Source organism: Bidens hawaiensis, unplaced genomic scaffold, assembly GCF_021521415.1.
Source record: "Bidens hawaiensis isolate Kalapana, Puna unplaced genomic scaffold, B.hawaiensis_p1.1 tig00002735_1, whole genome shotgun sequence".
Lineage (NCBI taxonomy): Eukaryota > Viridiplantae > Streptophyta > Magnoliopsida > Asterales > Asteraceae > Bidens > Bidens hawaiensis.
In genome coordinates, this window is record NW_027491147.1 from 1,488,579 (window position 1) to 1,513,345 (window position 24,767).

Consider the following 24,767-nt stretch of genomic DNA (forward strand, 5'->3'; position numbering starts at 1 on the left):
TAGTGAAATATGTAAACTGAACTTTCTTAAAAAGAAAAGAGGTTGAAGGGATATACATCATACCCTTTTAATAAAAACTAAAAAATTTGATTTTATACTAATGTCTGATTTAGTATATAATGATATAAAATAATAAGATAGATTATTTTATGTACTTGAAACAAGAAAGAGAAATTAAGATTACCTTTCAGATAAAAAGAAAATACAAACAGGTCTTTGCTAACATTAAAACAATAACAATTATTTTAAAACAAATGGGAAAAAAAAATAGACGCACCAAAAGATCATAGAAACTAAACAAAAGGACAGGAAAAAATGTCAGCCATGTTTGTTTGATGTTACAGTTTTGGGGGCAGAATAATCAGAGAAATATCCAAACAAACAACAAAGAAGAAGAAGAAGATTCTTTCCCCCCTTTTTTCAGATGGTCGAAAAGAGGTTCTTCCTCTGAGATCATCTTGAAAAGGGCGGCAAAATAATAATTCATATTTCTTGATTCTTTCTCAAGAAATCATTACATTTCTATTACCATTTTCCTATTTCAATGATATGAACAATCATCATCTTCTTCTTCTTGTTTTATACTTTCTATGGTGTACTTTATTTGCACAAACATTTCTTCCTGAAAAGATTGTTTTATAAATCATTTTAGCCCCAAAAGATAGCAAACCAATAAAAAGACATACAATTGATTGTTTCTTCGGCCCTAATTTTTGGTAAGTTTATTGGTACTTGGTTATATTTGATTCATCCACTTTTTAATCCCATGCTTAATCTTTTAAGACCAAATCTTTCCTAGATTTTTTTGAATAATTGATTACTCGAAAGAAAGTTTGTCACAAAAGAAAGCTGGCTCATCCGGATAGCCTGCGGTACAAGGGCGGGGTGTTGGCAGAGAAAACTGCTGCATCCAGCGTCACACGATTTAATTATAAGTGCGATGGGGGGTAGATGGAAGACAAATAAAATTCAATATTCTCTATTCTTGATTTTGATTCTTGTTATAGTTCATGGGTGTTCTTCGCTTAATCTTGAAGGTAGATTTATCTTTGTTTTCGGAAATGAATTTCTATTGTTTTTGGCAATTGAATAATGTTTGTTTTAACTGCTATGATGAACTAAAATTGTAGGATTGGCATTATTAGATTTTCAAGCAAGAGTTTCTCATGATCCAAGTGGGGCATTTAAAAGCTGGAATATAGATGACCCTGATCCGTGTTCGTGGTCTCATGTTAACTGTGTTTTCGGTCGTGTTCATGCTCTGTAATTCCTTCAAATATCTTCTTTGATTATATGCGATATTCCTTAAGTGTTTTATATTTTTATAAGGATTATGTATTAAATTAAACATGTTTTGATGTACTTGTATATTTTTCTTCAAGTGATCTAAAAGGACTATCTTTGGAAGGAGTACTTGCACCTGAGTTAGGCAATCTCATTCACTTGAGACGACTGTGAGTGTAACAATGAAACGATTATATTAATATTGAATTTTGAAATTTAAAAAGTAAGAGTTCATTTGAGGAATTTATCAAATTTCCTATGTTGTTTTACATTGATTTTCAGTGTTCTCTCTCACAACCATTTCTCTGGAGTTATTCCCAAAGAGCTTGGTGAACTCAAGATGTTGGAGATACTGGATTTAAGGGATAATCATTTGATTGGAAATATTCCACCAGAGATAAGAAAATTGCAGTCACTAAACTTTTTGTAAGTGGTTTAGTTTTAGTTGATGTTGTTCAATTGATTTTAAAAACATGCCTTATGTGCGGCAAGGCGACTGGGGCGGAATAAAACACATCAGATGAGGTGACGCACAGAGTTTCCACAAGAGGTTGAGTATAATGTTGTAGGCGCGCCAAGTGCTTTTATTTGTTATAATTGACTCAAGTGTAAATCAAACGCTTTAAATTTAAAAAATGTTGGTTTATATAATTGTTAAAAAGAGACCCAAACTAAAGAAGAATTGTTGTTCAAAATGTTTTAGCAAAATCATACAATGATCACAAATTTTTGTAATGACATATTTGTGATTAGAAGTCAGAAGATCACAATTGTTGTATTTGAAGATAGCTTTTACTATTTTTTGTTTATGACATACCTGATTTTCATCGCATTTCTTTCAGATATAATTTAATTTGTGGTCATGTTTATTACTTGAGTGATCTTTGAATGGTTTATGGAGTATTCACATGTATAAAAAATGGATTATGGGTTTTGTTAGACCGTACAAGAATGCAAATTTCACTTGCCTTCTATTAAGTGAGGGATTTTTGACTTTTGAGGTCAATTCTATTACTCTCAAGACTCCAAATTAATATGGATTTTATAGAAAATTATCAACAAGATTTTTTTTATCTGCACTTGTAAAATTTTCCAATATTGTTATCAGTTATTCTGGAAAATATAGAGTTCCTGATAAACTTGAAACTGAGAAACGTGTTCATTTGACTTCAGTTATTTCTGCCAATTCCAGGCTGCTTTATGACAATGACTTTGAAGGAAATCTTCCCGTAAAAGTCGAGAACTTCAATTTCCTGTACAAGTTTCTTTTTGTGCCAAACTTTTCATTCAGTGTTAAAGTTGTTATTGGATTTCTAAACAAGAAGCTTGGGCGTAGGTTAGAGGATTTTTTTTATTTAAATTGTAGGCCAAATGTGCAACTTATAAATATTGATTGATGAGTGTTTTACTTATTGCAGCATCTGGCAAGGCAATTTTAATTATATTAGGAATGAAGATTCCATTCTAAACCCATTTAAAGAAACTACTATTAGTTATCACAAACCATTTCAACTGTAAGCGAAAGAACCGAATTTTATACCTCAACTGTTATAAGTTTTTTTAACAGTTTTTTCTGTTTCCACCACATTTCAGGTTTAGCAAGGGCATATCACACAATTCTTATGTTAATGAAGAAATAGTCCAAAATCTACACATAGATAGAAGCTTTATAAACCGTAAATTAGTCGAACAGCCTGAAAATATGTTGTCTAGATCTTTTCCTTCCATCAGAATTGAAATCAATAAACTCGAAGATGCTGATGCTCCATCATCTGATGATACTGACTCAGATTCTGGTGATGTGGTCCATGTTAATACAAACACATGGTTGATTATGGTTGGAGTGTCTTGTGGAGTTTTTTTTCTATTTAGTGCTATAGCTCTATGGTTCACGATTAGAAATCCTGTTGTAAAGACTATGGCTCCGTGGAAGTCTGCGCTTAGTGGACAATTGCAGAAAGCATTTGTTACTGGTAATTTTCATTACTACAAGATATGCAAAGTCTTATGATCAGTGAGTAGTTATACTGACATATTTCTTAATTATTATCATAACTAGAGACAACAAAAACACATCCAAACATTAGCTCATTTAGCCTGTATAAATGTACCTGGTTATAGATTCTGATTATCTGTTGTCACCTAATCGCTTCCAAAACAACATCTAAACACCCCGAGTGAAAACATCGTCACAGGTGTTCAAAAATTAGATTTGGGAGAGCTAGAAACAGCATGTGAGGATTTCAGCAATATTATAGATACAGTTGATGGTTGTGTGTTATATAAAGGCATATTACCAAATGGAGTTGAAATATGCGTTGCTTCGACCACAATTACTACACTCAAAGACTGGTCAAAACTTGCAGATGTCGCGTTCCACAAAAAGGTTTTTTGTTTTTTCCCTTAAAACTTATTCATACTGTAAAAAAGATCATTTACGCTAACTTTTTTATATTCTTGTAGATTGAAACGTTATCACGCGTGAACCACAAGAACTTTGTTAATCTAATTGGTTATTGTGCGGAGCAGCAACCCTTTGTTAGAATGATGGTGTTTGAGTACGCCCCGGCTGGCACACTCTCAGAGCATCTTCATGGTAATCTTGATATTGCATGTAGTATAAACAAGTGGAGAATTCATTACCATTGAAGTGATAATTTAAAGTGTCGAGAAAGTCTTTATTATTTAAGTTATCTAGTTATCTTATTAATTAAGTCGTTAGTATGTTTATCAATTATGATTGTAATCTGCAATATATAAAGCAGATCCTTTATTGAAATCATATTATCATTACTGCAGATAAAAGATAAGAATTATTATGGGAGTTGCACATAAAACTTGTTTTTTTATTTATTGACAGTTCATGAACTCGAGCATCTTGACTGGAGATCAAGGATAAGAATTATTATGGGAGTTGCATATTGTCTCCAGTGCATGCATGACTTGGATCCTCCGGTGGTGCACAAGCATCTGGATCCAAACATGATCTATCTAACCGATGATTATGCCGCCAAAGTAGCTACTAAATAATCAGTTTCTAATTATCGTTTTTATTCATTTAAAAACTGGAATTGAAAAACTTCCACCTTATTAGATTGCAGATTTGAACTTCTGGAAAGAGTTTTATCCAAAAGCAAAGAAATCAAAGTCAAATGAGTCTTTACATTCACCACACGATGATAAGGAGACAAATATATACCATTTTGGTGTTTTATTGCTTGAAATAATAACTGGGAAGCACCAAAATCCGGACAAATTAGAACCTCTTGTAACTTGGGTAAGTCGATAAAGCCATCTTTCTAATCAAATTTTATAGTTTCTCATGTTGCTGAGTATTAATTAACGGTGGTTTCAAATTTTCTTTTCCCACAGGCAGAACAATTTTTGAAGAAGAAAGAAAACATCAGTCATATTATTGATCCAACTTTAAAGTCTTTCAAGCAGGATGAACTAGAAATCGTGTGTGAAGTGATCCAAGAATGTATAAAAAGGGATGGTAGCCAAAGACCAAGTTTAAATGAAATAATTCCAAAACTTAGGGAAGTGCTTAGGGTTTCACCTGAGCAAGCAATCCCTAGACTGTCTCCTCTATGGTGGGCTGAACTAGAGCTTTTATCTATAAAAGAAGGAACAACTTAAAACTAATGTAACTTGATATACTTTTTGATTCAGTTTTTGGTTGATTTTTCTCTGATCTATAATTGGATATAGAAGTAACACACAATTAGGAAACTTGCAGGGAACATAAATCTAGGCCTCGAGCTTGTTTATAAAATTAGCATTAAATTGCTCTTTCGTTGGTATGGTAGTGGGTTCAAATCCTTGAAAATGCAAGATTTGATGAATTTTACGTGAAAATAAATTGTCGTTTTTATAAAAAGTAGCACTAAGTTATGCTTTTTAGCGTCATTTTACGCTTTAATTAGTTTATAGAGGTAAAATGTTTTAAAAAGCAGTAAAATGACTAATTAATAGCACGAGAGGCTATTCGGTAGCCTCTTAGTCTAAGGGGTATACACCCCTCAACACCATTCTGCTTACTCGCCATGTCTGTGACATTTTAGCTTGTAGAGCCCATTTTGTATATAAAGTCTTATGTATAATTCCTGATACCTGTCGTGTGTGTAATAATTTACTTGTTTGTATGTTTGGGCACGAGGTCATATGTATTGAGCCCATTGGACCATTTTAATGGAAAGATAGTATGACATGTCCTCACTATATATAAACTAATTCATCTAACTTTCTAACTCTCTCTCCTTCCTACTCACAGCCACATCATAACCACAATAAGATCTGAGATCTCGGTTAACCACTAGCGATTTCCGCTAGCTAGGTGGTCTAGATTGATCCAAGAACATTAGTTATTGCTGTTTGATCTGAGAATAAGGACCTACAATTGGTATAAGAGCTTTTGGTTCTACTAGTTTTGGTTCTTGGGTCACAACCTTGAATTTTTGTCTTGTTTGTGTGTTGAAGACAAGTGTTCAAGTGTTAAAGTGGGTTGAAAGGTTTTCATTTGGTGTTTGTGTATGTTCATGGGTTTGAAAATAACGTATACAAGTGTAATTGAGGGTTTACGAGTTTGAGAATTAAAGGTTCAAGTGTTGTGGTGTATGTTTACGTGTTTGAAGTTGTGTTTGGTGAAGATTGTATGGGATAAAGTTGCGTTCTTAAAAGGATATTAAGGTGTTCTTTGAGTTGTATAGATTAATCGACTTTCCTAAAATGGCAAAAATTGTATGTGTATGAAAAGTTGTGATTAAAGTACAATCTGTACTTTCCCAAAAAGAAAGTAATCGAATCGAGTGTTACATTGTAATCGAACCGAATCCCACCAAGTAATTGAATAGAATCTCGCAATGCAATTGAATCGAGTCTCATAAAGGAATCAAATCGATTCAACAAACTAATCGAATCGAATACCATTCGATTCGATTCCCTTAAGTCATTTCGATTCGTTTTTAGCTTTGATTATATTATTTTAAGATTCAATCCTTTTTCACTCATATTCGATTCCTTGTAAAACGATTAGTTTGTACTTGTTGCACAATCCAGAAGCTGTTAAGGGCTTGTGTGTGCATTAATCAAGATTTTGAAAATGGCTACTGATCAAGAAGCATTGAAGAACGGCATGATATTAGAGAATGAGGTTGGTACTACTAAAAAGCCTCTAAAATTGATAACTTTTGAGAGTAACTTTGATGATTTCAAGTAGAGGTATAAAAACTACATAAGGATGACTATACTGCTCTCCTCAAACCAATTCTTATTGGACCTCACAAACCAGTTACTCAAACCCTGATGGACTAGTTGACACTCTCGTTGAAGGTTATAGAGATAAGAAGTAAGAAAGTTCGACCTTTGTCGGCTAACTTCCCGAATAGAAAAAAGAAGGATATCTGGTTTCAAACTAGATATAGATGTCGAAAAAAGAATCTATTTCATTCAACGTTTGATTGAAAGAACTGTGCTTAGCCCACGGGCAAGACAGTTCATGAATGAATGGCGAGTTTTCTATTTACTAGAATATCTTTCCGGAAGAAGACAAGAAACTTATTCAAGAAGATGAAAAGGCTTATGGAATTCTAAGTGTTAGTCTGTTAGCTGAAATTGCTTAAACTTTGAGAGAAGAAACCTCCGCCAAAGGAATTTGGGATGCTCTGGTTGAGAAGTTTAAAGGAAACCTTGAGATGAGAAATAGCTGAAAGGAAATGTTGAAAGGAGAGTTCAACGTGTTCAATCATATTCAAAGTGAAACTGTAGCAACACTCATTAGTAGGTTTGAGAAATTGGTCAGGAAAATGAGAAGTGTTCGAATTAACGATGAGCCCTCTGAATTCAATCACAAGTTGAACTCTTTGCCATATACCTGGAACACCAGTTCGATCACTTGCAAAATCTTTCCCTTCAAGACTTGGTATCTACTATCATGTCCTTTGAGATGATGATAGACTCGGAATGAACAATCATATGACCTCTCTGAATCAAGCTGGAATTACAGCATGCTCAAGCGTCGGTTCAGCTTTTCTCAGCCAATCCCATTCAATTTTTCATCCAGTCAACGGCGTCAAACTATACTGCACTCCAACTTCAAGAAAGTTGGCTCTAAAGACATCTGCAAGTAAGCCATCACCTCCTCTGCAAGCTCTATCCCACTCCAAACTGCAGTTGACAAAGCCGTTGAACAGGCCCTCAAGGCTCATGGTTTAAGCTCTCCAGCAAGTCAACCATCTCATTCTCTTCCCGGCCAAACCATTGACATTGATGACCCTCATGTTACTCTTTACCATGACTTTATGGCCAGTCACGAACAGTTGATGCAAGGAAACCTACTACACCTTCATTCCAGCATAAAGACATTCCGGAGATTAACGAGAAGGACCTTGATAAGATGGACATAAGGTATCACATGGCCATGACTGTTCACAGAGCAACGAACTTCATGAAGATATGCGGTCGTGACAGCTTCAAGGATTTAAATGTGCATAGTATCGGTTCGATAAAGATAAGCTTCATTGCTACAATTGCAATGAAGTGGGACACTTCGCCAAAGAATGCACCTAAGCCTGGCAACGACATCAAGGTCACCGATGTTACTAAGAATGAGGGTGGAAGGAAAAATGACAAGAGGGCCACGGGTCAAAGTGGTTCTCGAGGTGGTCAGAGTAATTCAAGTTCAAGTTCTAGAGCTCTCGTCACCCAAACTGAAGGGTCTACTCAATAAGGATGGGAAGATGAACAATTCACAAAGCTGGCAAACCGAGCTGGCAAACCCTCTGACCATGGAAAAGATGGCCTTCGTTGATGACTCAATGGGTCCCTCAAGTTCTACATCAGAAGGAAACCCCGCCACTCCTGAAATTCCTGACACTACTAGAAAAAATGCCTTTAACACAAGCATTGCGTGTCATTCAAGGGTACAAATGACACGCAAATGTGTGTCATTGAAGCCCCTATCATAAAGTATCATAAAGTGAAGATACTCGGACACACATCTACAAAACCTTCGTATAGGAATTCACAAAGAAACAATCCAATTAATCAAGATACACAACGAGGGTCGTATTCATACGATTTTGCACTTCTCGACAAATATAATATGTTTCATTATTCTAAGTGGTTATTTTATTTTGGGTAATAAAGAACTAGTTATTCTTAACTCTTGGGCTCAGGAATTCCTATATAACTTAAGTGACACAATAAAAGCTTTTTCTCTTCTTTTATTAACTGATTTATGTATTGGATTTCATTCACCCCATGGTTGGGAATTGATGATTGGCTTTGTCTACAAGGATTTTGGATTTGTTCATAATGATCAAATTATATCTGGCTCATACCAGAAAAGCCTATGTATGAACAAGGATTAATTTTACTTCCCCACCTAGCTACTCTAGGTTTGGGGTAGGTCCTGGTGGGGAAGTTATACCACTGAGCTACTAAGGAACAACGGGAGATTCGATCTCATAGAGTTCCATTCTCGTTCTCAACCCATGACCAATATGAGCTCGAAACTTCCTTCGTAACTCCTGGAACTTCTTTGTAGTGGCTCCCCCATGCCTCATTTCATAGGGAACCTAAAAGTGGCTCTATTTCATTATATTCCCTCTATATCCCAATTTCATTCATTTAATATACTTTTGGTCATTTAATATACTTTTGGTGTCATTCACATAACAGATGTCATTTCCAGTCTATCTCTTTCTATTTCTTTTCTATATATGGAAAGTTTCAAAATCATTATATAATAATCCAGAAATTGCAATACAAAAGAAAAAGGGAGGTTTGTGATTATTTTGAAATCTTTTCTACCAGGTAATCTAGTATCCTTATGCATGAAGATAATCAATTCGGGGCATGCATCCGCGTGTCATGTTTAATTACACGCATTAATGACAAACATTTGTGACACGCTTTTATGACACCAATATACGACAAACATTTATGTGTGTCACTGTATGTTTTAAAAAAAATATTTTTATTTTTCTTTTGAATAATTACTAATTTCTAAATTAATGACACAAATATAGCAGCAAAACTATCAATTTCATTTCTTAATTAGACATTGTATGTCAAGATATTACAAATATTCATAAGCTAACAAAAATATTGTTTAATAGTCAATACCATACATATCACTACCGAAAAGTAAACTATGTTGCATAACTCGACCATTCTTCTCAAACTGCATTAGAATCCACCTCCCCAAACCTAAGAAGAAATCCAAGTTTAAATATATAACTTTACAAAATTCGGTCATGTCAAAACAAATTAGGTCAAAAGAATCCAATATAAACCTAAGTCAAAATATTATTAATCAAATATATAATGAATGATATGTTTTTAAAAATTAACGTATCATCAAATCTTACGTTCCGGTCAAGTTTTATACGGTTTGAACTTTTTATAAATGCAAACCAAATAGTTCATTATGGTTTAAATATTTTGAAACCGACCGACTGAAAGTTTGAAATAAAATCGACCACATATCAATACATGTTCTACATTCCTTCAGTTTTAAAATAATTAGACACCTTTAAACATTTTTCTCGTTTGTAAAACAAGATAATACATAATTTATGCTTTGAAAAACAATACTTTTATTACAACATATAAGATTTTGTTAGCCAATCTGCCAGTTTAACCCATATGAACCGTTCTCTTTATAGCCATTTCCATTTGACCCGTTTGAAATTAACATTACTCATCATAAGTAACCGGGTTAAAACTTGAAATCGCCACCTATATTTTACAACCTATTAAACTTTAGCTCTCATAATGTGATAAGTAAATAGCTAAATTTTAAGGAATTAGCAACTTGACAAATAGTAAGCAATCATTTTATCAGTGGGATAATAAACTTACCGCATCCTTAGTTTAAAAAACACTACTGCAGACAAATATGGGCCATTAGTTCCCATCTGGATCATTCTGCCGGCTCTAACATCAGCATTCAGCAATGAACACTTTGAATCTATATTAATGTAGGACTTTGATGTTGTCCTATAATGCTTGCCCGTATGTAATTACAGGGGAGTAAGAATCAGCGAAGAAAACATTAAACATAAGTAAAAGTGATCTTTCACCTGGCTACTGATGTAAACCAAGAAGGCAATAACACAAGGCAAAGCATAGACAACGTAAAGATAAGAAAAGAAGACCAAGAACAAAAAAAGAACACGCCCATAGCCAAGAATGACATAGCCAACCTATAATTATTTGAAAACAAAATATGAAACTGTTTTGTATACCGTTTATGCAGTATCACAAAACTATATGTAGGAAATTGAAAAAGGGTGTGTGCAATATCTGAAAGTCATAGTTAGCATTTTTATATGTTGATATAAATTCCTGTGTAAATGTGACAAAAATAAACATCAACTGTTTAAGCAGGTACAAAGGGTCAAGATGTGGGCAAGCAATATTATTATTCATTAGGATGTTACTGCAAAAAATAGTTGTTAATTGTTATTAAAAACGAATGTTCATAACCTCAAACTGCTTGTGTATGTATTTTAAAGCACTTATAACCTTTGAGGTAAGATTAGTCGTATAGTGGTCAAAGTAACATAATTTATTTGTAATGAAGATTTTGGTTATCTAGATGCAGATATTGCACGAATTCAAGTCAACATTCAACATTGGTCAACAAATGAAAACTTTGGTTATCTAGGTTGTAGCCATAGTAATGAAGTTGTTATCAACAACCAACAGACAGGTTTAAACAATAGTGGTCCATAAGGGCGTAAACGAGTTCAGCTGCTCGTAAGTTACTTGAGAGTGACTCACTAAAAACTCAAATTGAGCCACCCTTAAACAAGCTCGAGCCAGTTCGCGAGCCAAAACGAGTTTTTTATCTATATAAGTTTTTTTAATTAATTTTAATACTAACTATTATTATACTATGATGAAATATTTAAATAATGTATTATATTAATTAAAAAATTATATATACATGTAAACAACTATGAAAACATAGAAATAAATTATTAAATAATTAATAAATAAATGAGCAGAGCCCGGGCACTTGACAAACTACTCACGAGCCGAGCTCGAACTTTAAAATACATCTCTAAACGAGCCGAGCTCGAACCCTCTCAATACAAAACCAGCCGAGCTTAAGTCTAAACAAACTCGGGTGGTTATAACTTCTGCTGATTTGAGACTATTGGTTTATAATTACGAGGAGCGGCTTAATTATTTTGAGAGCCATAAGCAAAGTAAAAAATTTGGGGCTCTTTTAAAAACTTTAATGTTAATATTTTGAAACTCTCATGTATATATACCCAGCATGGGCTGGTGATATATTAGCAGAAGTATTGAGTTCTTTTAACAAAACCTTAATTTCATCTAACAAATGCAAAGAAAGCATAATGATCAAAAAACACCTTAAATGACAAAAAGAAAAAAAAATACAACAATCACGGATCACCATTACAGATTTATGTAACATGAACTAAACTAAATCAAAGGGACTAACCAAAATTAAACTAAAACCTAAATTGTCATCGAGTAAATCCGTTGTAGGTCACGCCAAGTGGGTCTTCTAAGATAATGTTCACCGTATAGTTGTATTATGTCTATATTAAAATTATATAATAATAATTTTTAAAATAAAAGCAATATGATGTTTTTAAAAAGTTTAATAAACGCAATATAAAGTTTAATAAATACCTTGTCAATAATACTCCAAGGTGTCTCGTGTCGTTTTTTCCCGTCATTTTTAAGTACTCGTCATTGATGCCGGTCGTGGTTTTGTACAAGAGCACACGTAACGATGACATACACTTCTGGATATTGGTGAATCCTAACAGCCCTCGTGTGTCCCGTTTTTGTTTAAAGTAATCATAATCGCGCTCACAATCATTGTTAATGCGCAAAAATAAACGTTTAAACATCCGAAAGACACGCCTAAAATCTTTGGGTTCTTGTATGTCGGCGAGTCAACAAAATAGTCGTCCATCAAACACTTGTTGGCGCCCTCACGGTCTAGTTCAACATATTCTCTTCTCAAAACCGGTTGAGGAGGAGAATAAATAGATTGAATATACTTTGCCGCAAGCGTAACTGCACTTGTAGCCGCCTCTTCCTCTGTCTCGCACTACTAGAAAATTGAGCAATTGCGACCAAAATTTGCTACCAAAAAATGTAAGGCCCCGAACCCGGTGACCCTACTTTAGCGTCGGATTTACTCATAAACACAGTTCTTCAAATCAGAGTTTATTAAAACTTTTCGCGGAATATAAAACATCAATCATTTGTTACAAAACATTAAATCTTTTCTTTGATACCATAACACAAAACTTTATATTTAAAACATCTTTACTTCTTTCTTCAGATGCCAGCCGTTCAATCCATGCCGTGTGTCATCCTCATGCTAACTCTATAATCAGCTCACCTGCGTGCATACTAAAAGTCAGCTACGCTGAGTGAGTTCTAGTTAATCGAACGCCATACAATACATACACATACATACATATCCGTAGATACATATCCATACTTCACTAGTTACCCTTCTGTTCTACATACATACTTGCTACCATACATACATACATATCTACAATCACTAACCTCAGCCTACCGAGAGTACATTCATAGTTCACCGTCTATACCTGTACTCAAGGTCGTGAACACGTACAAGGTTCGCAGTCCTTACCTATGTTCACCATTTATGGTACGTACAAGGATCGCGGTCCTTCCCTATACCATAGTACATCCACAACACGTACAAGGTTCGCAGTCCTTCCCTATGTTGCAACCTAATTCATAGCACGTACGAGGTTCGCAGTCCTCCCCTATGCTACAAATACAGCACGTATAAGGTTCACAGTCCTTTCCTATGCTGTAATACATCCACAACACGTACAAGGTTCGCAGTCCTTCCCTATGTTGCAACCTAATTCATAGCACGTACGAGGTTCGCAGTCCTCCCCTATGCTACAAAATCAGCACGTATAAGGTTCACAATCCTTTCCTATGCTGACGCCTATCTACATTACGTATAAGGTTCGCAGTCCTTATCTACGTTTACATATATCATCTACTTCACGTATAAGGCTCGCAGTCCTTAACTACGCCATCACCAGCCGAGTCTATGTCCGACAGAAGCTAAAGGGATTTGCCATCCTAACTTACTATGTCGAACGTAGAACTCACATGCCATTCGTGTACCTATATACACATACTTACATTATAACATAAGAACACTCTAGGCATTCTTTACCTCATTCATTTAACAACCATACCCCTTGTCGTTACGTGTAATATCTGAAGATCGTTCACGCCCCGACAAGTATTCATTTGAAATATTCATACATCTTCGATATATAATATTCGTACCTTTATTTTTAACCTGACAGTACGCGCAATATCCGAAGATCGTTCGCGTACCGACAAACAATCATTCATATCTATCACACATATCACATATGACATACACTTATCACTTAGGATAAATGTATTAACAACACATCGAGTATGCACACAGCCCCGAAAACATAACAAGGAATGGGGCTAGAAACTCACCTGAACACGGTTATGTTCACCGTTGATCGTAATCCCTTTCTTCAGTTGTGCACGGCTGACTGTATAACAAGTACACGTATCAAACAACTATCACTACTCATATCTTCTTTCCAGTCTTAACTACTACCCACAACGAACGGGGTCCGGGGGCAGCGCCCCTGGCAGCGGGGTCTAGGGGCGGCAGCCCCTAGCAGGGTCCAAGGGGCAGAGCCCCTGGCTGGGGTCGAGCTGACTTTAGGCGAAGTCATCTAGGCGAAGTTAACCTTAGGCGAAGTTAACTTATTTTTAATTTATTTTCTAATCGAACTTGACTTTAGGCGAAGTTAAACCTTAGGCGAACTTAGCTCTAGGCGAAGTTAACCTTAGGCGAACTTAGCTTTAGGCGAAGTTACCAGCTAGGCGAACTTAGCTTTACAGCGAAGTTGCCATCAGGCGAACTTGGCTTCAGGCGAAGTTGTCATCAGGCGAACTTGGCCTCAGGCGAAGTTACCAGTTAGGCGAACTTAACTTTACAGCGAAGTTGCCATCAGGCGAACTTGGCCTCAGGCGAAGTTACCAGTTAGGCGAACTTAACTTTACAGCGAAGTTGCCATCAGGCGAACTTAGCTTGCAGGCTAAGTTCATCAGGCGAACTTAGCTTGCATGCGAAGTTCATCACTTTGAAGGCGAAGTTGCCCAGTTGCAGGCGAAGTTGCCCAGATCAGCCGCTGTTCGATTTCTGTCCAGCATTTTGAGCGATTTTAACACCCTTGCTATGGTTCAATATCACCCACTACGCTTCCCGACCATTTTCGGTCATTTATACTGTGACAATCGTCAATTTCAGGTTAACCTCGTTAACTCAACTCCGTCAATTCAAACTTTAAGATCGTTGAATCTTTAACGCACACTTCATTACATTTAAACTAGGGTTTAAATGACGCTTAACACTTACTACATGTGTAGTCTTTCGGGATTTGCACCGAAACGCAAACGAGTTAACGCAAACGATTGACAAATAAACGACAAACGTCAAGACACTAATTATATGATTAATATGTGTTAGGATTATGTGCTATGTGATAATGGTATGGTCATGTTATCTTATTGTTCAAGTATGATGGAATATTCTAGAGAAAAACAACAATTGGAAGTTTAGGGACTAGAATGTAACTTGTTTGCTTATAAATATAACTTAAACTCTAAACCCTAACTATTATTATTATTATTAACCCTACGATCGGCTCTCCTCTTGCTCCCCTATCCACGGCTGCCGTCCACATAGATCACACACACACACATCAATTCAAGTCCTTGATCCAAGAACTAGGTGCTAGGAAGGTATACTTGATCACCTCTTACCTCCTTGTTGTGTAATTTTTATGTTTAATGGGTTATGTGAAAACCCTAAGTCAGCCGATTCTTGCATGTATATGATTGTGATGATTCTTGTTAATTGGATGATAGATTGATAACTAGTTTGATAGTATTGCATGTTAATTGTTGTGTCCTTGATTGAGAGTGTAAATAAAACCCTAAGCTTGCATGTATGTGGGATTGATATGCATGGATAGTAGTTATAGGGTCTAGGGGGTTATATGGATGCATGATAGTTCATAGGTTGTGATTATGTTGAGTTTTGATGTGAACAGATTCTGGACAGAATGTATATACGATGTTTAACTGACTGTAACGAAGTGTAAACGTGGAAATTGATTGAGATTGTGGGTACTGCAGTAAACTAGGTTGAGTCTAGTTTCTATGAAGTATAAATTCGTAATTTTTGGATAAGTGGAAGTATACTTTTATGATTTTACAAAAACGTGATGCAAAGCTGAGCTGTTAGACCTGCTGTTAGGTTATGTTGTAAATGTTATATCTCATGAACCACGAGACCAATTGGGTTGGTTCCACTTCTGGAAGTTGACTCACTGAGTTAGGAACCAAACCCAAGTGGTCTTGCATTTATTGGATTTTTCGTTTAACGGGAATTGCAAATAACATTCTGATGTGCATGAATCTGGCTGATAAAAGTTAGCTGTAATGTTTTGATCATTGTGAACAATCTATATGGAATAAAAATAAGATAAAATATGTTCTGGAAACCTAAGACATGTATGTTTCTGTGGTAATTTTTGGTGAATTAATTGGGACGTTATAATCGGTGAACTAGTACAATCTTTCGAGTAGAAATTCTGTCATAACGAAACTAGCTGCTGAGTTGTATAGGAATGCATGAAATATGATAGTTTCTATATAATTGTTGTAATTTTGACCAAAATACCCTTGCGGGGAAATAGTTGCTAGTTGATTGCCATGAATTGACCAAATTACCCTTGCGGGAAATATTGGTTAGTTAGTCTTTGTTTGTTGACCAAATTGCCCTTACGGGAATTATTGCTAGTAAGTAGGTTATTAACACATGACACGGAAGTAATTGCTCACTCATATGTCGTATCACGATTGTACTTGTAGAGTCATACACAATACACAAACGAAACACGAAACATGTTACGTGCATAGGTATTATGTGCCGAGTCTAGAGACTCGTTAAACGTTCCGATACTTAGAAAATCTCCTTGTTGTTTTAGAACGCTAGAGAGTTTTCTACGACGCGCATCACTCGGTGATCTAGATCGGATATTCTTCGCAAACAGTGAGTTCACTTACCCCACTCTTAAACTGCTTTCAAATGTTTTTCCACTTGGGGGAGATAACATACTCCGATAAACATATTTTCTGAGATAAACGCATATGAAAGATTTTGTTATAAATTATATATCACTTGTAAAGGCTAAGCGGCATTTGTAACAACTTGAAGTCCCACACATCGGACCGGTTAATATTTGGAATAGCGAGTCACTTTTGGGTAGTACTACTGGGTTTGACAAACCCCACCCGACGTTATAGCTCAACTGGAGGTTGAGTGGGTGTAAATTTGGGCTAACACATACCATGGTCTGGATGACCTGGTGACGGGCACTTGATAAACAGTCAGCTTCGGTCGCGAACCACTTAGCAATACTTGTTGTATAGATTAGCTACCTATCGATATATAATTTAACATAACACTATCTGGTAATGCAACACTTAAACGTTGTAACATGGTTACACGCTCAAACGTCGTAACGAGGTTACGCAATACTTAAACGTTGTAACATGGTTACACACTCAAACGCCGTAACGAGGTTACGCAACATTTAAACGTCGTAACGAGGTTACGCAAAACGCTAAACAATTTATCTTATCTTACTTGTGAACTCACCAACCTTGTGTTGACACTTTTAGTATGTTATTCTCAGGTAGCCGAGGCGGGCGCGCGGTTTAGGAGCATGCATTATTGAAAACACTTTTATTCTGCAAATTTAAACTTAAACAGTTACTTTTGGTTTTTAAGTCGTCCTGCGTGACGCAACTTTTGAATTAAGGTTTTACGCTTCCGCATTTACTTTCATTTAAACGTTTTTCTTTGGTTTGGTTATAACTAATGATTCCGATCCTGCCAGTTCACACCCTCTGACGGTAAAACTCCGTTAGTGGATTTTGAGGGTGTGACAGATTGGTATCAGAGCCATTGGTTATAGCGAACTAGAAGCCGCATGCATACTAGACTATAACCGCGACGACCCATTAGTTATAATAATACGCACTGCATAGGTTTGTGTAGTCTTGAAATCTTATCTCTTTACCTCTTTCGCTCATACGCGCGCGCATACACGGCTTACCTGTAGGAATGTCGACGCCACCCTCATCATCATCCGATTCGATGACGCATGCTCACGGGAAGGAACCGCAGTTACCTACTGCCTCGCCACCCCGTGTAGTCCCGGAACTCGAAGCTCCCGCACCAAAGAGGTACCGCCCATCCGGAGGCCTGTATGATAACGACGTTAGCTGGGAATGGTATCCCAACATGATCAGACGTATGGTCTACCGTGAACAAGTTCCCCCATTGCCTCACCCGAACCACCCTGGTTACCCTAACACTTTACCACCCATAACCGAACCTGTGGAACGAGTCCTCGCAGCTGTCGTTTCTTGTTTGGAGCGTGATGTGGGTTACATGCGCTACACTAGAGAAAATGTTGCTAGACTGTTTAAAGATGGAACCGAGACTCAAGAGGAGATTGCCCGCATGACAACGGCAATGAAAGAAATGCAAGAGACTAGTGAACAACGAACCAAGGTTATGATGAAGATGCAAGCCGAGATGATAGACTTGCAAGAACAACTCCAAGAAGCAAGGACCCGAACGGAAATAACGTTAGAACGTTGCGATATCCTACAAACGCAACTCGATCAGAACGCAGCAGAACCTGAGGCCGAGCCCGAGGCAGAGCCTGAAGTAGAACCTGAAGTAGAACCCGAAGTAGAACCTGAAGAAGATCCCGAAGAGGAGCCTGAGGAAGATCCCGAGGAAGATCCCGAGGAGGAACCCGAAGAAGAACCGGAGGAGGAACCGGCTGAGGAGGAGGCACATTCAGAGGTGTCCTCAGATGACGACATCTAGTGATGATGACACTTAGATGGAGGGGTTGTCTCCATCCAAACTATTATTTTTCTACGATTTTAAGGATTGATTGGAAATACTTTGTAGCGAATACAATGGTTTTAATCAAAAATTTTTATTTAGACTAATATGTGGTTGTGATGTGATTTTTTTTCTTACCTACCTTTTATTACATGTATGGTGTGTTGTATATGAAAGAAAAATTCATGTTTAACATTTTATACTGTGATTCTAGGAAATGGCCGGAAGAAACGCTGGACGAGGACGAGGTAACATCAGCATGACTGCAGCTGAACTCCAAACCTTGCTGAATGACCATGTTGCTGCCGCTTTAGCTGCACACAATCAGAATCAAACAGGAGGTCCAAATGGAACGTGTACCTTCAAGAACTACTTAGACTGCAAGCCCAGTACGTTTAAGGGCACTGAGGGAGCTATAGGCTTCCTGCGTTGGGCTGAGAAGGCCGAGTCGGCCTTTGAGATGTGTAACTGTCCCCATGCCAATAGGGTCAAGTTTGCTGCTGGGACACTCGAGGATTCCGCCCTCACTTGGTGGAATTCGAACGTCCAGATCCTTGGCTTGGAACTGGCAAACGCGATGAACTGGGAGGAGTTCAAAAACATGATGCGAGAGGAATACTGTCCGAGGGAAGAAATTTCGAAGTTAGAGTCGGAGTTTTGGTCATTGAAAATGGTGGGTTCAGAGATTGAAGCCTACACCACTCGTTCGCACGAGTTGGCAGTGATGTGTCCGCGGATGGTGGATCCGCCGAGCAAAAGAATAGAGATGTACATTGATGGGTTGGCACCACAGATTCAGGGTATGGTGACGTCTTCCAGACCAGCCACGATCCAACAAGCGATCCGTTTGGCTCACAAACTAACGGATCAGGCTGTGACCCAGGGTGCGTTACCACCAAGGGGTTCGACTGTAAAAGCCCGTGACAACCCGAATAATGACCATGCCAGCAACAGCAACAACAGCAACCCGAACAGCGGGAAAAGAAAGTTTGACAACACCAGATCTTCATCCTCAAACCTCCCACCGCAACACTACCGGAAGCCCGAATTTACTCGGAGTTTCAACACTCAGAATCACAACAACAACAACAACAACAACAACAACGGTAACGGGCAGGTTTCGAGCGGGTATGCTGGGAAACATCCAAAGTGCAATAGGTGCAACTTTCACCATGTTGGGCAGTGTGACCGTGTCAAGTGTCAAAGATGCGGAAAGATAGGTCACCAAGCGAAGGATTGTAGAGTTGACCTTGTGGCGAAGGGTGCTCCTAAGCCACCGATGATGACTAAGGGATGTTATGAATGTGGACAGGAAGGTCATTTCCGGAAGGACTGCCCCAAGCTGAAACAGAACGACAATAACGGGGGTAATGGGAGTGGCAGTAACGGTGGAGGAAATGGCAAAGGAAGAGCGTTTGTGATTGGATCAGGTCAAGCCCGCAGAGATCCGCATGTGGTGTCTGGTAAGTTCCCTGTAAACGATTGTTTTGCTTCTGTTTTGTTTGACACTGGAGCTGATAGGAGTTTTGTGTCAAAGGCCTTTAGCCAACTTTTAAACCTTACTCCAACCCCGTTAGACGCTAAGTTTCCTGTTGAATTAGCTAACGGTAAAACTGTAATAACAACTCATATACTTGCGGGATGTAAGTTGAAATTGTCAGGTCATGTCTTTGACATCGACCTTATTCCTTTTACGCTTAGTAGTTTCGATGTCGTTGTCGGCATGGACTGGTTATCTGAGAACCGAGCGGAGATTATATGTCATGATAAGATCGTCCATATTACCACCCCTTCAGGCGAGATCATTTCGGTCCGAGGCGAGAGAAGCGGCATGACCACCAGCATCATTACCATTATGAAGGCACAGAAGTATTTAAGAAAGGGTCATCCGGCAATTCTGGCGCAGATTGTTGAGAAACCTGTGGAGGAGAAACGAATTGAAGACATTCCGGTTGTGCGAGATTTTCCAGAAGTCTTCCCGGAGGATTTGCCCGGACTCCCTCCTATTCGTCAAGTCGAATTTCAAATCGAGTTGACACCCGGTGCAGCACCCATAGCACGAGCCCCGTATCGGCTCGCACCGGCGGAACTTCAGGAGTTGTCCACTCAGTTGCAAGATTTGTTGGACAAGGGTTTTATCCGACCTAGCTCATCGCCATGGGGAGCCCCTGTCTTGTTTGTCCGAAAGAAAGACGGGACTTTCCGGATGTGCATCGACTACCGGGAATTGAACAAGGTGACGGTCAAGAACCGTTATCCTTTACCCCGAATTGATGATTTGTTCGACCAGCTTCAGGGATCGAGTTACTACTCGAAGATCGATTTACGATCCGGTTATCACCAGCTGAGAGTGCGCGAAGAAGATATTTCAAAGACGGCTTTCAGAACACGGTATGGTCACTACGAGTTTTCGGTTATGCCTTTTGGCCTAACCAACGCACCAGCCGTATTTATGGATCTCATGAATCGAGTATGCAAGGCGTACCTCGACAAGTTCGTGATTGTTTTCATCGATGATATTCTCGTCTACTCCAAGAACGAGACTGACCACGACGAACACTTAAGGATAATTCTGGAACTGCTGAAGAAGGAACAACTGTATGCTAAACTCTCGAAATGTGAATTTTGGCTTCGAGAGGTTCACTTTTTAGGACATGTGATAAACGAGAATGGTATCCATGTCGATCCCGGTAAGGTAGAGGCCATCAAAAACTGGGAAGCACCTAAGACTCCGACTGAGGTGCGACAATTCCTAGGACTGGCCGGCTACTACCGGCGTTTCATCGAGGGATTTTCAAAGATTGCTCAACCCCTAACCGCTTTGACTCACAAGGGCACTAAGTACAACTGGGGTGACGCGCAAGAATCCGCTTTTCAACTGTTGAAAACCAAGCTTTGTAGCGCCCCTATTTTAGCCCTCCCCGAGGGAACGGAAAATTTTGAGGTACACTGTGACGCATCTATACAAGGTCTCGGTTGTGTGCTGATGCAACTTGAGAAAGTTATAGCCTACGCCTCTAGACAACTACGGGTTCACGAGAAGAACTACACGACCCATGATTTGGAACTCGGAGCTGTAGTGTTTGCTCTTAAGATATGGAGGCATTACTTGTACGGTACCAAGTTTACCATTTACACCGACCACAAGAGTCTCCAACATATCTACGATCAGAAAGAGCTGAACATGCGACAGCGTCGTTGGGTCGAGCTGCTTAAAGACTATGATTGTGCCATCAAGTACCACCCTGGCAATGCCAATGTGGTGGCCGACGCCCTTAGCAGAAAAGAAACAGATAAACCCAGACGGGTGAGAGCATTGCAACTCACGATTCATGCCAGCTTACCCGATCAGATTCGCGATGCGCAACTGGAAGCTTTGAAAGATGATAATCTCCCATCGGAACTCATGCGGGGCATGAGCAAGCAACTTGAAACCAGGTCGGACGGGGTCCGATATTTTGAGAACCGGATTTGGGTTCCACGATACGGAGAGTTGAGAACTCTAGTGATGGACGAAGCTCACAAGTCCCGATATTCTATCCACCCCGGCTCAGATAAAATGTATCATGATTTAAAGGAACTTTACTGGTGGCCGAACATGAAAGCCGACATTGCAACCTACGTGAGCAAATGTTTGACTTGTGCCAGAGTCAAGATAGAATACCAGAAACCATCTGGTCTACTGCAACAGCCGGAACTCCCAATGTGGAAATGGGAACAAATCTCAATGGACTTTATTACGGGTTTGCCTAAGAGACCGACGGGATGCGATACCATCTGGGTGATCGTTGACCGGTTGACTAAATCGGCACATTTTCTAGCGATTAAGGAAACAGACAAAATGGAAAGACTGACTCGTGTCTACATGAAGGAAGTAGTGTCAAGACACGGAGTGCCTGTCTCCATCATTTCCGACCGAGATTCTCGTTTTACCTCACACTTTTGGAAGTCGCTGCAAAGCGCACTGGGCACACGTCTCGATATGAGTACCGCATACCATCCTCAGACAGATGGGCAGAGTGAACGGACTATCCAGACCCTGGAGGATATGTTGCGTGCATGCGTCTTAGATTTCGGAAAAAGTTGGGAACCCCATTTACCCTTGGTAGAGTTTTCGTATAATAACAGCTACCACGCAAGCATTAAGGCAGCGCCGTTTGAAGCGCTGTACGGACGGAAGTGTCGATCACCACTCTGCTGGGCAGAGGTGGGTGATAGCCAAATCACTGGTCCGGAACTGGTACTCGAAACTTCGGAAAAGATTGTTCAAATCCGAAATCGCATGGCAGCAGCACGAGATCGACAAAAGAGTTACGCCGACAAGCGCCGAAAACCTCTCGAATTTCAAGTAAACGATCGAGTGTTACTCAAAGTCTCACCTTGGAAAGGTGTGGTTCGCTTTGGTAAGCGAAACAAACTTAACCCGCGATATGTTGGTCCGTACCGGATAACTGAGCGCATTGGTCCGGTGGCGTACCGACTGGATCTACCAACAGAACTCGGTGGCGTACACGATGTATTCCACGTATCAAATTTGAAGAAATGCCTATCTGATGAAACCCAAGTAGTCCCTTTGGAGGAACTACAAGTTGATGAACAGTTACGGTTCATTGAGGAACCAGTCGAGGTTTTGGATTGGGAAACCAAAACGCTCAAACACGGCAAAATTCCAATCGTTAAGGTTCGTTGGAACTCGAGACGTGGACCGGAGTTCACGTGGGAACGCGAGGATCAAATGATGAAAAAGTATCCTCACCTTTTTGAAGGGCTAACCAAACACCGGAAACCGCGAAACCCGGCAAACCGTCAAACATCACCGGAGGTATGAACTAAATTTCGGGACGAAATTTCTTTCTACTAGGGGATGATATGACAAACTGAAAATTTTTCTTACTTTTTCAGGCTCTCATCACGACTTGACTCAATTTTCGGGACGAAAATTCTTTAACATGGGAATGATGTGACAATCGTCAATTTCAGGTTAACCTCGTTAACTCAACTCCGTCAATTCAAACTTTAAGATCGTTGAATCTTTAACGCACACTTCATTACATTTAAACTAGGGTTTAAATGACGCTTAACACTTACTACATGTGTAGTCTTTCGGGATTTGCACCGAAACGCAAACGAGTTAACGCAAACGATTGACAAATAAACGACAAACGTCAAGACACTAATTATATGATTAATATGTGTTAGGATTATGTGCTATGTGATAATGGTATGGTCATGTTATCTTATTGTTCAAGTATGATGGAATATTCTAGAGAAAAACAACAATTGGAAGTTTAGGGACTAGAATGTAACTTGTTTGCTTATAAATATAACTTAAACTCTAAACCCTAACTATTATTATTATTATTAACCCTACGATCGGCTCTCCCCTTGCTCCCCTATCCACGGCTGCCGTCCACATAGATCACACACACACACATCAATTCAAGTCCTTGATCCAAGAACTAGGTGCTAGGAAGGTATACTTGATCACCTCTTACCTCCTTGTTGTGTAATTTTTATGTTTAATGGGTTATGTGAAAACCCTAAGTCAGCCGATTCTTGCATGTATATGATTGTGATGATTCTTGTTAATTGGATGATAGATTGATAACTAGTTTGATAGTATTGCATGTTAATTGTTGTGTCCTTGATTGAGAGTGTAAATAAAACCCTAAGCTTGCATGTATGTGGGATTGATATGCATGGATAGTAGTTATAGGGTCTAGGGGGTTATATGGATGCATGATAGTTCATAGGTTGTGATTATGTTGAGTTTTGATGTGAACAGATTCTGGACAGAATGTATATACGATGTTTAACTGACTGTAACGAAGTGTAAACGTGGAAATTGATTGAGATTGTGGGTACTGCAGTAAACTAGGTTGAGTCTAGTTTCTATGAAGTATAAATTCGTAATTTTTGGATAAGTGGAAGTATACTTTTATGATTTTACAAAAACGTGATGCAAAGCTGAGCTGTTAGACCTGCTGTTAGGTTATGTTGTAAATGTTATATCTCATGAACCACGAGACCAATTGGGTTGGTTCCACTTCTGGAAGTTGACTCACTGAGTTAGGAACCAAACCCAAGTGGTCTTGCATTTATTGGATTTTTCGTTTAACGGGAATTGCAAATAACATTCTGATGTGCATGAATCTGGCTGATAAAAGTTAGCTGTAATGTTTTGATCATTGTGAACAATCTATATGGAATAAAAATAAGATAAAATATGTTCTGGAAACCTAAGACATGTATGTTTCTGTGGTAATTTTTGGTGAATTAATTGGGACGTTATAATCGGTGAACTAGTACAATCTTTCGAGTAGAAATTCTGTCATAACGAAACTAGCTGCTGAGTTGTATAGGAATGCATGAAATATGATAGTTTCTATATAATTGTTGTAATTTTGACCAAAATACCCTTGCGGGGAAATAGTTGCTAGTTGATTGC

At 38.5% G+C, this 24,767-nt stretch overlaps 1 protein-coding gene across 1 annotated transcript; it reads left to right on the top strand.

Moving 5' to 3' along the window:
* The first annotated feature begins 439 nt into the window (after positions 1–439).
* LOC143620887 (protein MALE DISCOVERER 2-like) lies at positions 440–4,976 on the top strand. Its single transcript, XM_077092473.1, has 13 exons — positions 440–716; positions 800–1,037; positions 1,131–1,263; positions 1,383–1,454; positions 1,567–1,710; positions 2,477–2,620; positions 2,703–2,798; positions 2,878–3,257; positions 3,480–3,670; positions 3,748–3,880; positions 4,145–4,299; positions 4,379–4,561; positions 4,657–4,976. The coding sequence occupies exons 2-13, from the start codon at positions 941–943 to the stop codon at positions 4,921–4,923; spliced, it is 1,995 nt and encodes a 664-aa protein (XP_076948588.1). The 5' UTR covers positions 440–716; positions 800–940; the 3' UTR covers positions 4,924–4,976.
* Positions 4,977–24,767: the final 19,791 nt, after the last annotated feature.

Bases quoted from the DNA above. Each gene is read 5' to 3' on its own strand.
- LOC143620887 (XM_077092473.1), top strand. From the start codon at position 941: ATGGGGGGTAGATGGAAGACAAATAAAATTCAATATTCTCTATTCTTG. The intron at 2,621-2,702 runs GTTAGAGGATTT...TACTTATTGCAG, and splicing joins AACAAGAAGCTTGGGCGTAG to CATCTGGCAAGGCAATTTTA. The intron at 2,799-2,877 runs GTAAGCGAAAGA...ACCACATTTCAG, and splicing joins TATCACAAACCATTTCAACT to GTTTAGCAAGGGCATATCAC.